General features: G+C 36.7%; 1 protein-coding gene across 1 annotated transcript; it reads right to left on the reverse strand.

Annotated features, from left to right (window-relative positions):
* Nucleotides 1–10,802: 10,802 nt before the first annotated feature.
* On the reverse strand, nt 10,803–12,341 carry LOC131604665 (uncharacterized). Its single transcript, XM_058877094.1, has 4 exons — nt 12,118–12,341; nt 11,593–11,892; nt 11,273–11,517; nt 10,803–11,164 (listed from the first exon to the last, which is right to left on the reverse strand). The coding sequence occupies exons 1-4, from the start codon at nt 12,339–12,341 to the stop codon at nt 10,803–10,805; spliced, it is 1,131 nt and encodes a 376-aa protein (XP_058733077.1).
* Nucleotides 12,342–14,519: the final 2,178 nt, after the last annotated feature.

The raw sequence follows: 14,519 nt of genomic DNA on the forward strand, positions 1-14,519 counted from the left end.
AAACAAATCTCCACCATCTATCCTTCTCTTATCAAGGGCTCATATTTCTTCATACAAGTACACAAGGATTGCCTCAAATAAGTTCACATGATTCACCTCTCCAAAACGGAAAACGCAGAAATCGTGACTCCAATTTTCCACCTCTTTTGCTCACACAACCTTCACCCAACTTAGCCTATATATACATTGCTTACCACACTGGAAAAAGGGAGGAGAAACCATACTGTTACGCTGCCAAAATCTCATTAGAAAATTCTCCTCCAAGTTTCTCAAATCTTCATTCCCAGATCACAATACACCATTACCTAAACTTCATCAAACTCCCCTGCAGAATTTTGAATTTTGTGAAACATATCCAAGTGAAACTTTCAATCATCAAGGCAACCACCTGCAACAAATCCACAACGTCAACGTTCAACCGTTTTGAATCAGACTTCATTGAAACCTCAAAAACAACTTACCTTCAATTCAATCCCTCCCCAGCAATGATCAAGTTTCCATCTCTCCCAATACTCCGATGTAACTCGGCCTTGAGCGTCATCAAATCAAAACAACAGAATCACATCGTCATCACTTCATAATATCTCAAAATAGCACTGATTCTCTGCAACGCGCAACATACGACACAACATCACCATCGCGGTTTCTATTTACGGGAGCAAAAGAAGAAGGAATTAAAGGAATATATTATATCACCTCTGGATTTCTTTATTTTCCTTCAAGCTATAATCCAGGTTCTATTCTTTACTCTTATCATGTGGTGTGCTTGATTGTTGCTGATGTTGTATGTTTGTCATTATGATACTGTGATTTAAGCTGCTGTCGCTGCCATGTCGCTGCCATGTTGAGGATGAACAATAGAAGCACATAATGTTTTTGAGAGAAAACATGGGCAAGGAAGCATGAGAGCTTGAGTCGATGAAAGTTGATTTGCAGAGTGGGGAATGAGAACTGGCCGCGAATGATGAAGATGGAGCGTCTGTGTTGTTAGTTTGTTTTAGGTTTTTTTTCTGTGTAAGGGCTTTGGGCCTCATTCTCTATACCTGATTTCCCAATTGGAGGCCCATCCGTCTTGCTGTGCATGCACCCTACGGCTAATCCGTCCACCTCCCCTTTGGCAGTTTTTTTAACTTCTCTTTGGGCCTCTGTATTGGGCCAGCATTTTATTTTATTATTAATACCTCCCTATGTTTCAATTTCTTTAAGATCATTTATTTTTGTGTTTTATTTTTCCTAAGTTGTTATGCTCATTTTCTTTAATTTCTTTTGTTTGATAAAAATCCAAAAACATGCTTTTATTTTAATTTTTGATTTTATTTTCATATTAAAAACCATAAAAATATTTTAATTAGCCTTTTAATTCTCCTATTTGATTTTATTTTACCTATTTTAATCTTTTAAGCAATTAATTAAATATTGATCTAATTAATTGATCTTTATTAAGTAAAATCGATTAGTTTACTAATGGATTTTTCTTAATTTGGGTTAATTAGTTTAATCACTTTTTTAATTAATTGATTAAATGGTTAACTTGTTTATTTTCTGTTTTAGCTACTTATTTTTGTATATATTCATCTTTTATATTTTCTTTTCTTTTCAAAATGCTCTGTTCTATTCTCTTTTATTTTTTTTCCTTTTTAAGCACATGTTAACTCCGTTCCACGACAATTGTGTAAGTCTTCAAAGGTCGAGCAGCAGTGGAATGCGACGTTTAACATCACACACACAAAATCTTTTCAGCCGAACTACGGCTGCTCTGATTCCTTAATCGAGATACGTAAGCATTAGGTCGCGGGGCCTGAACGAGCACAATCTTGTATATATTTCTTTCTTTTCCTCGTGTTTCTTTTCTCTACCTTTTTCGCGCGTTTTCCTTTAGCTTTAGGTTGTAGACTATTAGATAACACCCATAGATTTAGACTGACAAGAGCGGATCCCATCGAGTACGACGGACGTGAGGAGTGCTAATCCCTTCTCCTTGCGTAACCGACACCCTTACTCTTTTCTCTTGGTCGTAAGACCTTTTGTTTGTTTTCCCCTATAGGTTTTAGTCGATGTTTTCCTTTCCCATCTCTTGGAATAAATAATCAATCGATGGCGACTTCATTGATTTCATTTGATGATTTCGATCCAGTTGTTTCACAACTACACATTACCACCAAGCACTCATCAGTCAGCACGCATGACTACACTACATAGCTATACTACTGCTACACCTACCAGATAGCAACCACAGCTACAAAACTATCATACCAGCACACATACTATCATGCATATCTACACTACCATCATTCATACCACCACACAAACAGATCTATACTTCCATCATGCATCAGTACTACTAACTACAGAAATAAACTGCAGAATTAGACTTTCATTCAACAACACCATCCAAAAAAATACTTGTTCTGGGGTGACATATGTATCACCCCATATTTTCCGTTTATTAATTTAATTTGGATTTAAATTAATTATTTGGAATTTTGGTATTTTAATTTGGATTTAACTGGAAAATTATGGAAAAAGAACTATTGGGCTTAAGGTGTGATGTTAGTAAAAGATGGGTGCTATTTGGTTAGGCCTTTTACTAAGTTGTGTTTATTTTATTTTATTTTTCATAAAATAAGAAAAGAGCCAATTAAGAGAAAAAGAAGAACACGTGAAAGAGCAGAGAAGAGAAGAAGAAGAAGAGGAAGAAGAGAACCTTCAAGAACTCCGATCGAAGGTAAGGGGGGACTCTTCCTTTTAGTATCTATTATGTGATTATATGTAATAGGACTGATTAGGATATTATTTGATTCAATTGGTTGGATTGGGATTGGGATTGTTAGGTTTGGTAATGAAATAGTTTGGGGGAATTTATGATATTTCATGAAATTATGAATGGAAAAATGTGTTTTCATGGTGTTTGATGATGTGTGATGATTTCTGTGATATTTCTATACCTTTATGTGATGTTTGGAATGCATTTTGGGTGGATAATAGGTGAGATCGCAGGTCTGTTGCAGAGATGAAAATTCTGCATAATCGCACGTCTAGTAAGCGGATGCTGTTTGTTTTCCAGAAATTGTTCGAGCCCGCTAAAGAAGAAAGAAGGTTCGATGAGACTATGCGTGGATTATAGATAGCTGAATAACGTTACTATCAAGAATCGATATCCATTACCGAGGATTGATGACTTGATGGATCAGTTGGTCGGAGCAAGCGTATTCATTAAAATTGATATGAGGTCTGGGTATCATCAGATTCTTGTGAAAGTAGACAATAGTCAGAAGACTGCGTTCAGAACGAGGTATGGTCATTACGAGTATACCGTGATGCCATTTGGGGTTACTAATGCGCCTAGTGTCTTTATGGATTATATGAAAAGGATCTTTCATCCTTATCTCGACAAGTTTGTTGTAGTGTTTATAGATGATATCTTGATATATTCTAAGAGCAAGGAAGAGCATGCGGATCATCTTAGAATTGTGTTGGAATTGTTGAAAGAAAAGAAGCTTTATGCGAAGTTGTCGAAGTGTGAATTTTGGTTAAGTGAAGTAAGTTTTCTTGGTCATGTGATTTCTAAGAATGGTATTGCCATAGATCCGACGAAGGTAGAAGCGGTATCTCAGTGGGAAGCTCAAAAGTCAGTTTCCGAGATTCGTAGTTTCCTGGGTCTTGCAGGTTACTATAGAAAGTTTATCGAAGGATTTTCGAGGTTAGCGTTACCATTAACTAAGTTGACTAGGAAGGGGCAAGCATTTATTTGGGATTCTAAGTGTGAAGAAGGATTTCAAGAGTTGAAAAAGAGGTTGACTAGTGCTTCGATCTTGATTTTTCCGAGTCCGGCAGAATCTTTTGTGGTTTATTGTGATGTGTCGTTAATGGGATTAGGTGGTGTATTAATGCAGAATCAACAGGTTATGGCGTATGCGTCGCGACAACTCAAAGTGAACGAGAGGAATTACCCGACTCATGATTTGGAATTGGCGGCGGTAGTCTTTATATTGAAATTATGGAGACATTATTTATATGGTTCGAGGTTTGAAGTATTCAGTGATCACAAGAGCCTGAAGTATCTCTTTGATCAAAAGGAGCTTAATATGAGGCAGAGAAGATGGTTAGAGTTTCTTAAGGATTATGATTTTGGGCTGAATTACCATCTGGGTAAAGCGAATGTCGTTGCTGATGCGTTGAGTAGGAAGTCTTTACATATGTCTATGCTAATGGTGCGAGAACTGGATTTAATTGAGCAATTCCGAGATTTAAGTTTGGTATGCTAAGGTACTTCTAATAGTGTTAAGTTGGGTATGCTGAAGCTGACAAGTGGTATTCTTGACGACATTAGAGAAGGTAAGAAAGTCGATGTGGAGTTAGTTGATAAGTTGACATTAATTAATCAAGGTAAAGGAGGTGAATTCAGAATCTACGAGAATGGTATAATAAGGTTTGGTGATCGCGTTTGTGTTCCTGATGTTGCTGAGTTGAGAAAGAGTATTCTTGAGGAAGGACATCGTACCAGATTAAGTATTCATCCTGGTGCTACCAAGATGTATCATGATTTGAAGAAGTTATTTTGGTGGCCTGGAATGAAGAAAGAGATTGCTGAATTGTTTATTCTTGTTTGACTTGCTAGAAGATAAAGATTGAACATCTGAAGTCGTATGGAGCTATGCAACCGTTGTTCATTCTGGAATGGAAGTGGGACAACATATCCATGGATTTTGTTTCGGGGCTGCCGATGACAGTTAAGAAGTGTGAGGCCATTTGAGTTATCATGGATAGATTGACGAAATCTGCTCACTTTATACCGATGAGAATGGATTATCCTATGGAGAGGCTAGCTTAGTTGTATACTGAGGAGATAGTGAGTTTACATGGTATTCCTTCGAGTATTGTGTCAGATAGAGATCTAAGGTTTACGTCGAGATTTTGGGAAGGTTTATAGAAAGCATTGGGTACTAAGTTAAGATTGAGTTCTTCTTATCATCCGCAGACTAATGGTCAAACAGAGAGGACGATTCAATCGTTGGAATATTTGTTGTGTGCTTGTGTGTTTGAAAGAGGTGGTGCTTGGGATAGTTATCTGACGTTGATTGAATTTACCTACAATAATAGTTTTCATTCAAGCATTGGTATGGCTCCGTTTGAAGCTTTGTATGGTAGAAGGTGTATGACGCCATTATGTTGGTATGTGTCCGGTGAGAGTGTGGTAATTGGATCAGAGATTGTTCAAGAAACGACAAAAAATATTAAGATGATTCAGGAGAAGATGAAAGCTTCTCAGAGTTGTCAAAAAACCTATCATGACAAGAGGCGGAGAACACTTAAGTTTCAAGAAGGAGATCATGTGTTTTTGAGGGTTACTCCGACGACTGGTATTGGTCGTGCGCTAAAGTCAAGGAAGTTGATGCTGCGTTTTATTGGTCCGTTTCAGATTACGAAAAGAGTATGGTAAGTGGCTTATCGTATTGTGTTACCACCGACCCTTGTGAATTTGCATGATGTATTTCAAGTGTCTCAGTTGCGGAAATACATTTTGGATCTGTCTCATGTGATCCAAGTGGATAATGTGCAAGTGAGGGATAATTTGATAGTTGAGGCATTGCCTGTGAGGATTGAAGACCGAAAGCTGAAGCAGTTGCATGGCAAAGAGATAGCTTTGGTTCGGGTAGCTTGGGGAGGAGCAGCATGTGGGAATGTTACATGGGTACTGGAGAGTCAAATGAAGGACACATATCCTGAACTCTTCACTTGAGGTATGTTTTCGAGGACGAAAACTCTTTTAGTGGGGGAGATTTGTAACACCCCATATTTTCCGTTTATTAATTTAAATTGGATTTAAATTAATTATTTGGAATTTTGGTATTTTTATTTGGATTTAACTGGAAAAGTATGGAATAAGAGCTATTGGGCTTAAGGTGTGATGTTAGTAAAAGAGGGGTGCTATTTGGTTAGGCCTTTTACTAAGTTGTGTTTATTTATTTTATTTTTCATAAAATAAGAAAAGAGCCAATTGGGAGAAAAAGAAGAACACGTGAAAGAGCAGAGAAGAGAAGAAGAAGAAGAGGAAAAAGAGAACCTTAAATAACTCTGATCGAAGGTAAGGGTGGAATATTCCTTTTAGTATCTATTATGTGATTATAGGTAATAGACTGATTAGGATATTATTTGATTCAATTGGTTGTATTGGGATTGGGATTGTTAGGTTTGGGAATGAAATAGTTTGGGGGAATTGATGATATTTCATGAAATTATGAATGGAAAAATGTGCATTCATGGTGTTTGATGATGTGTGATAATATTTGCGATGTTTTTATACCTTTATGTGATGTTTGGAATACATTTTGGGTGGAGAATGGGTGAGATCTCAAGTCTGTTGCAGAGATGAAAATTCTGCATAATCGCACGTCCGCTAAGCAAAGTGGCTCAGTTGTGTCGGATAGAGATCCAAGGCTCACATCAGATTTTTGGAAAGATTTGCAAGAGGCTCTAGGTTCTAAGTTGAGGTTGAGTTCGGCTTATCATCCTCAGACAGACGGTCAGACCGAAAGGACTATTCAATCGTTAGAAGACTTGTTGAGGGCATGTGTTCTAGAGAAGGGAGGTTCGTGGGATACTTATCTTCCGTTGATAGAATTCACTTACAACAACAGTTTTCATTCTAGTATCGGAATGGCACCTTTTGAAGCGCTATATGGTCGTAAGTGTAGAACTCCATTGTGTTGGTTTGAATCGGGCGAGAGTGTGGTACTCAGACCTGAAATAGTAAGAGAGACTACAGAGAAGGTAAAATTTATTCGTGAGAAGATGAGAAGTTCACAGAGTAGGCAAAAGAGTTATCATGACAAGCGAAGGAAAGATTTGGAATTCCAAGCCGGTGATCATGTATTCTTAAGAGTTACACCTATGACTGGTGTTGGACGAGCTTTGAAATCGAGGAAGCTTACTCCGCGTTTTATTGGTCCTTATCAGATATTGGAGCGAGTTGGCAAAGTTGCGTATCGGGTGGCGCTACCGCCAAGTCTTGCTAATCTGCACGATGTATTCCATGTGTCTCAGTTGAGGAGATACATTGCGGATCCGTCCCATGTGATTCAGATGGATGATGTGCAAGTGCGTGAGAACCTGACGGTTGAGACGATGCCGGTGCGTATTGAGGATCGTGAGACTAAGACTCTGCGAGGCAAGGAGATCGTCTTGGTGAAAGTCGTATGGTTAAGTGCGGCAGGTGAGAGTTTGACCTGGGAGTTGGAGAGCAAGATGCGAGACTCCTATCCTGAGTTGTTTGTAGCAGGTAATCTTTATTTTCGAGGACGAAAATCTTTTAAGTGGGGGAGGGTTGTAACGCCCATAAATGTGTTTTTTTGATTAATTGTGATATTTGCTACATTTTCCTAAATTTTACCGTTTTTGAGTCGAGTCAGTCGGTAAATATTAATTATGTTAATATTTTACTTATTACTTTCCATGTGTGTAATTATTATGTTTTGGGTGTTAATTGGTTAGAATTAATGTTTAGTGACATTTGGGCCAAAATTAGAATTCATGAGAGTTAAGAGGGTGAAAATGATAAGTAGAGATATAGAAAGAGTTATAGAGAGAAAAAGAGATATTTTGAGATATTTTTGGGAAAGAAAGAAAGAGAGCTTGTGAAGAGAAGAGAAAGAAGAGAAAAACAAAGAGAAGAAGAGAAGTGTAGGAATCCAAACCAAGCTAGAGCCAAGAATCTAACCAAGGTAAGGGGGATGAATCTAGTTTATCTTGATTGTATGGTTCTTATAGTTTTGTGTGTTTTGTTCTTGTTCTTGCTCTTTTCTAAGCTTGATCAACAATGGTAAATTGGGTGTTTTGTGAGCTTTGAAGTTATAAACTTGATTTTGTGGTGTGTATGTGTACTATGATGATAGATATTCCCATGGATCATGTTTGTTTTTCATTTCTCCATGTTTTCTTGCTCATGAAGAAATTGTTAGGTTATTGACATTTAGTGAGTGAGCCATGGATCATTGATTGATAGAGTGAATATATGGCTTGTATGGGTTGTGTAGGATGTGTAGGGAAGCTTATTTGAGGTTTTGAGAGGATTGGATGGGGTTTTGCAGGTCTGTAGCAGAATTGATTTTTCTAGGTTTACGCAGGTCCGCTGAGCGGAGGGGGTCCGCTGAGCGGAGGTCCTTTTGCAGGAAAATCTCTGTGAAGGTCCGCTGAGCGGAGGTTCTATAATCTTTGTTTGATGATTCCCTGTCTGGGTCCGTTGAGCAGAGCTCAAGCGGACTGTGCGAAATTTTGTTTTCCAAACTTCGTTTTGTTGTATCTTTTGAACCGTAGGTCGTTTCTACGCGCCGTTTGAAGTATTATGAGAACCCTTGAGTATGCTTTATGATAAGGAGGGGTGTGTTGGTGGTTGAATGAATTTTTCATAAATGTATTTTTGTGAAATGATATTTGCTAATCAAGTATGTTTTGACGGTATACGTGTGCTGTGTGAATATGAACGCCTGAGTGGCAATTTTGATGATGTATCCGTGTGGAATAATATAACCGGTGTGATGTAGATATGTGACCGAGTTATATTGTTGTTGTTGTTGTTATGTAATTGAGTCGTTTGTATGCACAGCATGACATTTCATTACGTTAATGGCGGAATGCTATTAACAGGTGGCCTGAATTGGCAATTATTACCAGTGGGAGCTTTGTGCTCGGTAAAAAGGTGTATTTGCCCGAGTGGCAAGAGGTCATCAGTGGGGGCTAGATGCTCGATGACGGTTAGTCGTAGCTTACTGCTCGACAAAGGTGTATTTTCCTGAGGGAAAGAAGTCCCAGCATAATGCTCGGCAAGGTGTATTTGTCATAATGACAAGGAGGAGTTTTACTCCGGATTTGGTACCACATGCATACGCATAGTCGAGTCTCATTCATCATCGTCAGTCTTTATAATTTATGTTATCATTCATGTACCGCATTACTTATATATTGACTGTGGTTGACTTATTGGATTATCTTGTTATATGATTCTTAATGATATTTGTGGGCATTACTATATTGATCATGCTTTCATTATGAATTATATTCTCACCCTTCTGCCTTAATGTTACCTACTCGTGGGTAATGTGCAGGTGATCCGCAAGTGTAGGTGCTCTCTTTGTAGTCGTCCGTTTTGGTGTCGTCCGCTCGTGATACGTAACACCTAGGGGGGGGGGGAATCAAACACTTATTTTGTAGATAATGCTTATAGGATCCTTTTAATGTATATTTGATCCTTTAGATGCATTCGTATTATGTATTTTGGACACCTTCTCATGCGATGTATTTTGGAAGAATGTTGTGGATATTTTGTTTACCGATGCATTTATATAAGTGTGAATACATTCAGGTGTTTATGGGAATCTTTCCTCTTTGATTAATTGTGTTACGCATCTTTTGCGAGTATGTTATGTTTGGTTACGTGGTTACTTAAGTGTAACGCCCTAATTGTTTTTATGAATTTAATTTTTATACTCTGATATTTGTACCTATATGCCTGGGTAGAATTGGGGTGTTACATGGGCCGCTGAGCGGACCCTGCTGTGCAGAAATTTTCCAAACTTCGAAATTGCGTATCTTGTGATCCGTGTACTCTTTTTATGTGTCGTTTTGGGCATTGAAAAGCTAATTAAATGTTTTATAATATAAAATAGAAGTATGGGTAGTGACCGACTTTATTTCTAAAATTCGATTTAATTGCTTTGGTGGGATGAAACATTGTACAAATATATGATTTGCGAATAAGGCAATGTAATGTTGTGGTAATGAATGAATTGTGATTTGCTATGTTTAATTAATGAATGAGTAATATGATTGAATGATTGCGGAACATGGGCATACTCGTTGGGGGTGATAGTAGTGAATTTGTGAGACGATGTATTTCATCGGATCGGTGATGTGTAAGTATGTCATATGTGTGTGCATTCATTCATACATCATTTAATAACTGAATCCCGGTGACGTATGGAGTAATGGTGGACATAATTCCCATTGTGAATTTGTGTCGGTAGGGCCGTATCTCGGTGATGTTTAGATCGGTCGGGTGTATTAAGTCCACTGTTTATTGGTACCACATGCATAGTGTCAGTTGGTCCATATGCATATTGATATAACATGATTGAATGAGTTTCAGTTATATTTTGGTGAGGTAATTGTTGGTATGGTTGCTTGATGATTGTTTGAAGATCTGAATATAATGCAATTTGGGTTAAAGGTATGCTATGATGTTATGTTGCTTATGAATGCATAATATTTATTAATTGTGAATGAGACTCACCCTTACATGTTGTCATTTTCAGATTGAGGATAGCGGCTTTCAACTTGGTGAGGATTAGCTCATAAGTCAGTGTGTTTAGTATAGCGTCAAGTGTCATGCTCTAATATTGTAACATTGGGGAACGCATGTTTTGGAGTTTATAAGTTTATAACTTTAATTTTTTGTTTTTGAGTTATTTTATGGGATATGGTATCAAAGATATTGTGCCTATCTGTTTGATTAATTTTCCGCTATGTTGACATGAGATGTTGTGACATATTGATGAATGTTTCTTAGTGAACGCATGACAATGAAGTACGTTATTTTGTGTTTTAAATCAAATTGTGGCACCCTTGTTTTATGTTACTATGATTATTTATATAATTGCCGCGGGGTTTAGAAGGATTTTACAACATACACTACTCCCCCTTTGTGCCAGAAATGTTGCCAAAGCAACCTTGATATTCAATAAGTACAGGCCAAAATTAAAAAGAAACAACCAAAAACAAACAAATCACCAGGAAGGACCAGAAGGACTCTAGTCCTCAGACTTAGAGCTATTGGAGCCAACACCATCTTCTTCTTCTGTGCCATCATCTTGACTGGCCTCTTCTTCCTTATCATCTTCTTTAGGACCTGATTCATTCTCAACAAACGCAACACCTTCTTCCATCTCAAGAGAGATGATTAACTTTTCAAGAGTCAGCTTTCTGGACTCCAGCTCCTTGCATGTTTCCTTGAGTATTGCAATCACAACAGCTTTACCTGTAGGTGTGCTGTCTTTGGATGTTCGAGCTGATGTCATGACAATGCCAGGAGCATGGGTTCCTTGGAACAACTTATAATGAAATGAAAGAACACTTTCCCTTTTGCATATAGAGTCAGTTTCAACCAAAATGCCTGGGTATTAATTCAGGATAATGCCACATATGAGGGATGGAAAAGCTATAGGGCCTTTTATACTGAAGCTTCCTGCATGCTTCATAGTCTGCTCAAATATGTAAGTACCATAATCAAACTTGGCTGTTGTTCCCACGACATAGATAAACCTTCCTAGGACAGTAGCAATGGTAGATTTATGATTGGTAGGCACCCAATTTGCAGCACCAATCTTGTGCAACATGGCATACTTCATGCTTAGCTTACTGGCAGACAACTTTCCTTTTAAAGGCCAGTTCTTGACTTGGTTGGTAGTGATGACTTGGCATACCTTGTTATCAGAGACTTCCAGCTCAGGTTGAGCTTCATCAGACCTCCCCAAATAGTTATTGATCACAATGAAAGAAAAGGTAACACACCTGCCCCTCACATACACCTTCCTATATTACTTAGACTTTCTATCAGCACATTCTTCTGAGAAGTTCACAATGAATTCTTTCACCAGCACTTCATAGCATGTGGCAAAGTGAGAAACAGTCTTCATCAACCCAGCAGCATGAATCAGATCCATTATATCTTTGCAGTCAAGGGCATTCTGAGCTAATTCTCTCTCAAGGGCCAGTCTCTTTTGGTGGACATATTTCCACCTGTTGACATTTGAATTTGAATGGAAGGAAATATTGTCTATGGGCACATCAGGAACACTAGCAGCCAGCTTGCTAGTTGTTGGTTTCTTCCTTAGTGGAATTCTTGAATATCAGCATCAACATCAGAGTCAGAGTCAACAATAGCTTGAGCCTTCCATTTCTTGGGAATAACTTTGCTCCAAGATTTGGTAGGACCAACAGAAACACTCTGAGATACAACTTTACTCTTTATGGGACCTGTAGAGGTGCTTTTCTTCCTGATATAGTCATCAGAGGGACTTTTGGGAGCAACCTTTCTCTTGGGAGAACTTTGTACAACAGCCTTACCTTTCCTCCTTGTCATGAGCCTCTTGGCTTATCCCAGGGTTCACAGCAGCTACCAGATCATTATCATAATAGTCATCAAGTTCCACAACATGTTTGCCTGTACTTGTAGCAGTACCTGTACCAGCATCACCATCAGTATTCCCAATGTCATTGACATCCTCAATGACATCTTCATTATCATTGTCTTTATGAACATCATCATCACTCTCTTCCTCCTCAGTCATTTGTACATCACTATCAGGAGTGTGTACATCATCATCAACAATGTGGACATTGTAACATCCCGATTTTTATTAATATTTTTATTAATTATATTAGTAATTATATTATTTTGTGTTTTTAATAATTATTTGCTTAATTTAGTCATTTATGATGTTTATTGAAATTTTCGCGTTTTAGGACGATTTAGTCGGTACTAGTTCGGGATAGCGGATCAATATTTAATAGAAAATTTTAATATTTTTAGTATTAGAAATATTCATGAGTTAATATTTAGCGTTTTGGAAATTTTCTGAGTAATTAAGATTAGACCGGAAATATGAGAAATTAAATTATTAGAGGATTTTATCCGTATTTATTTTATTATATGGTTATACTATTTTATTTGATTTTATTTGGTGTGTTAATTAATTAATTGATTGTTAGATAATATAATAATTGATTATATTAATTAATTTGGTGTATATATTTGTGTCTATTTAATTATTAGTGTTATTTAATTTAGTAACTAAAATAGAAGTAATAATAGATTATATTTAATTGGGCCTATTTACTAGAGTTAGAAGTAAATAGGGGGTGTTATATTTTAGGCCCACTATGTCATAGTTAGTAAGGATTTGGAGAGTGAGAGGTGACATAAATTTTTTCATTTCACGTGGAGAGAGGAGGCAGAGAAAGGAAAAGAGGAAAAAGAGAAAAGAGAAAAGGGGAAGAACAAAGGGGAGCTAGGGTTTGGAAGAGACATTGAAGAGGTAAGGGGGAGAATCCTTATTATTATGGGTTAGTATCATTGGGTCAATGGGTAGAAACATGTTTAGGAATAAATCCCTAGTTTTTATGGTTTTGAAATTGTTAGGTTTTGATGATTTGTGATGATTAATTGTGTTGGAAATTGTCATATGGGTGTTATATATATATTATAGGTGTATATATATGAAATGGTAGAAACTAATTTACTGCATCATATTGCACTAATAATATAGAAATGGTAAAGACATAGATACATGTTTTTTTTTTCTGCTACTGTAGCGATGCATAATTAGTTAGAAAATGGAAATGAAAAAGTTGTTATATCCACCTACTGTAGCGATGCATAATTAGTTAGAAAATGGAAATGAAAAAGTTGTTATATCCACCTACCGTAAAAACAAGAAAATAAGTGGTGCTATATAATTTAAACAGTCTCGTTTGACCGAATAGTCGAATTAAGCGGTATAGTTAGTTGTCCGGAATTTAATGAAAATTTACGTGGTAGTTAAGTTTAATTAGTAGATTAACATGGTAGTGTTATTTTGTTAAAAATGTGATATTTACGGACCGACCGAAATAGTGTAGATTTGAATATATTTTTATATTTAATATTGGTTTTGGAATAGAAAAATAAGTGAATAAAAATTAATATAGGGTGATTATTGATTGATTGATTAAATTAATTTCAATAAATCTATTTAATTTGAATATATTTGGACTTGGATAAATTATTCGGTTTATCGGTAAATTGCGGTATTTTATGAAATGAACCGAATTTGTATATTGGTTGAATATGTATGTTGAGAAATATATATTGCTATGCCAATGATGATGTTCCGGTAATGATTCTCTTTAAGTAGTTGGTTAGTATTAATTCTAATAAGTAATTGCTTGGTGTTGAAAGTGTATATTCTTATATTTTGGCAAATATGAATTAACATGAGATAGTATGATTTACTAGTGTTAATTGGATTTTGTGAATCGTAATTGATTATTTGCTTTTATATGTGAATGATATGTATGTGTTGTGAATGTTGTGTACAATTGGTGGATAATTCATCGAGTTGGATTATTGTGATATGCTAAATATTAAGATGGTAGAGATGATCTTAATTGCGTATGTTTGTTAACATTGTACATACATTCATATCATGGTGTGCCTTGAAACAAAGGTGGTTTGCTTTGAAACAAAAGCGAGGCTTAGATTCTAGAGTGAATCGGAAGCGGTAAACTATATGTTTACGTTTGGTGGGCTTTGGTCTTGTCCGGATCGGAAGCGTGGCTTGGATTCTAGATATTGAATCGGAAAGCGGTGAAACATTGGGTTCACATTACGGTACCGCATGCATAGTGTCACATATTTTGCATTGAGTCACATTGAGGTTATGTAATGTTTGAATATATGTATTTATGTGATTGTTATGTGTACATGA

This window comes from Vicia villosa, linkage group LG5 (assembly GCF_029867415.1).
Source record: "Vicia villosa cultivar HV-30 ecotype Madison, WI linkage group LG5, Vvil1.0, whole genome shotgun sequence".
NCBI lineage: Eukaryota > Viridiplantae > Streptophyta > Magnoliopsida > Fabales > Fabaceae > Vicia > Vicia villosa.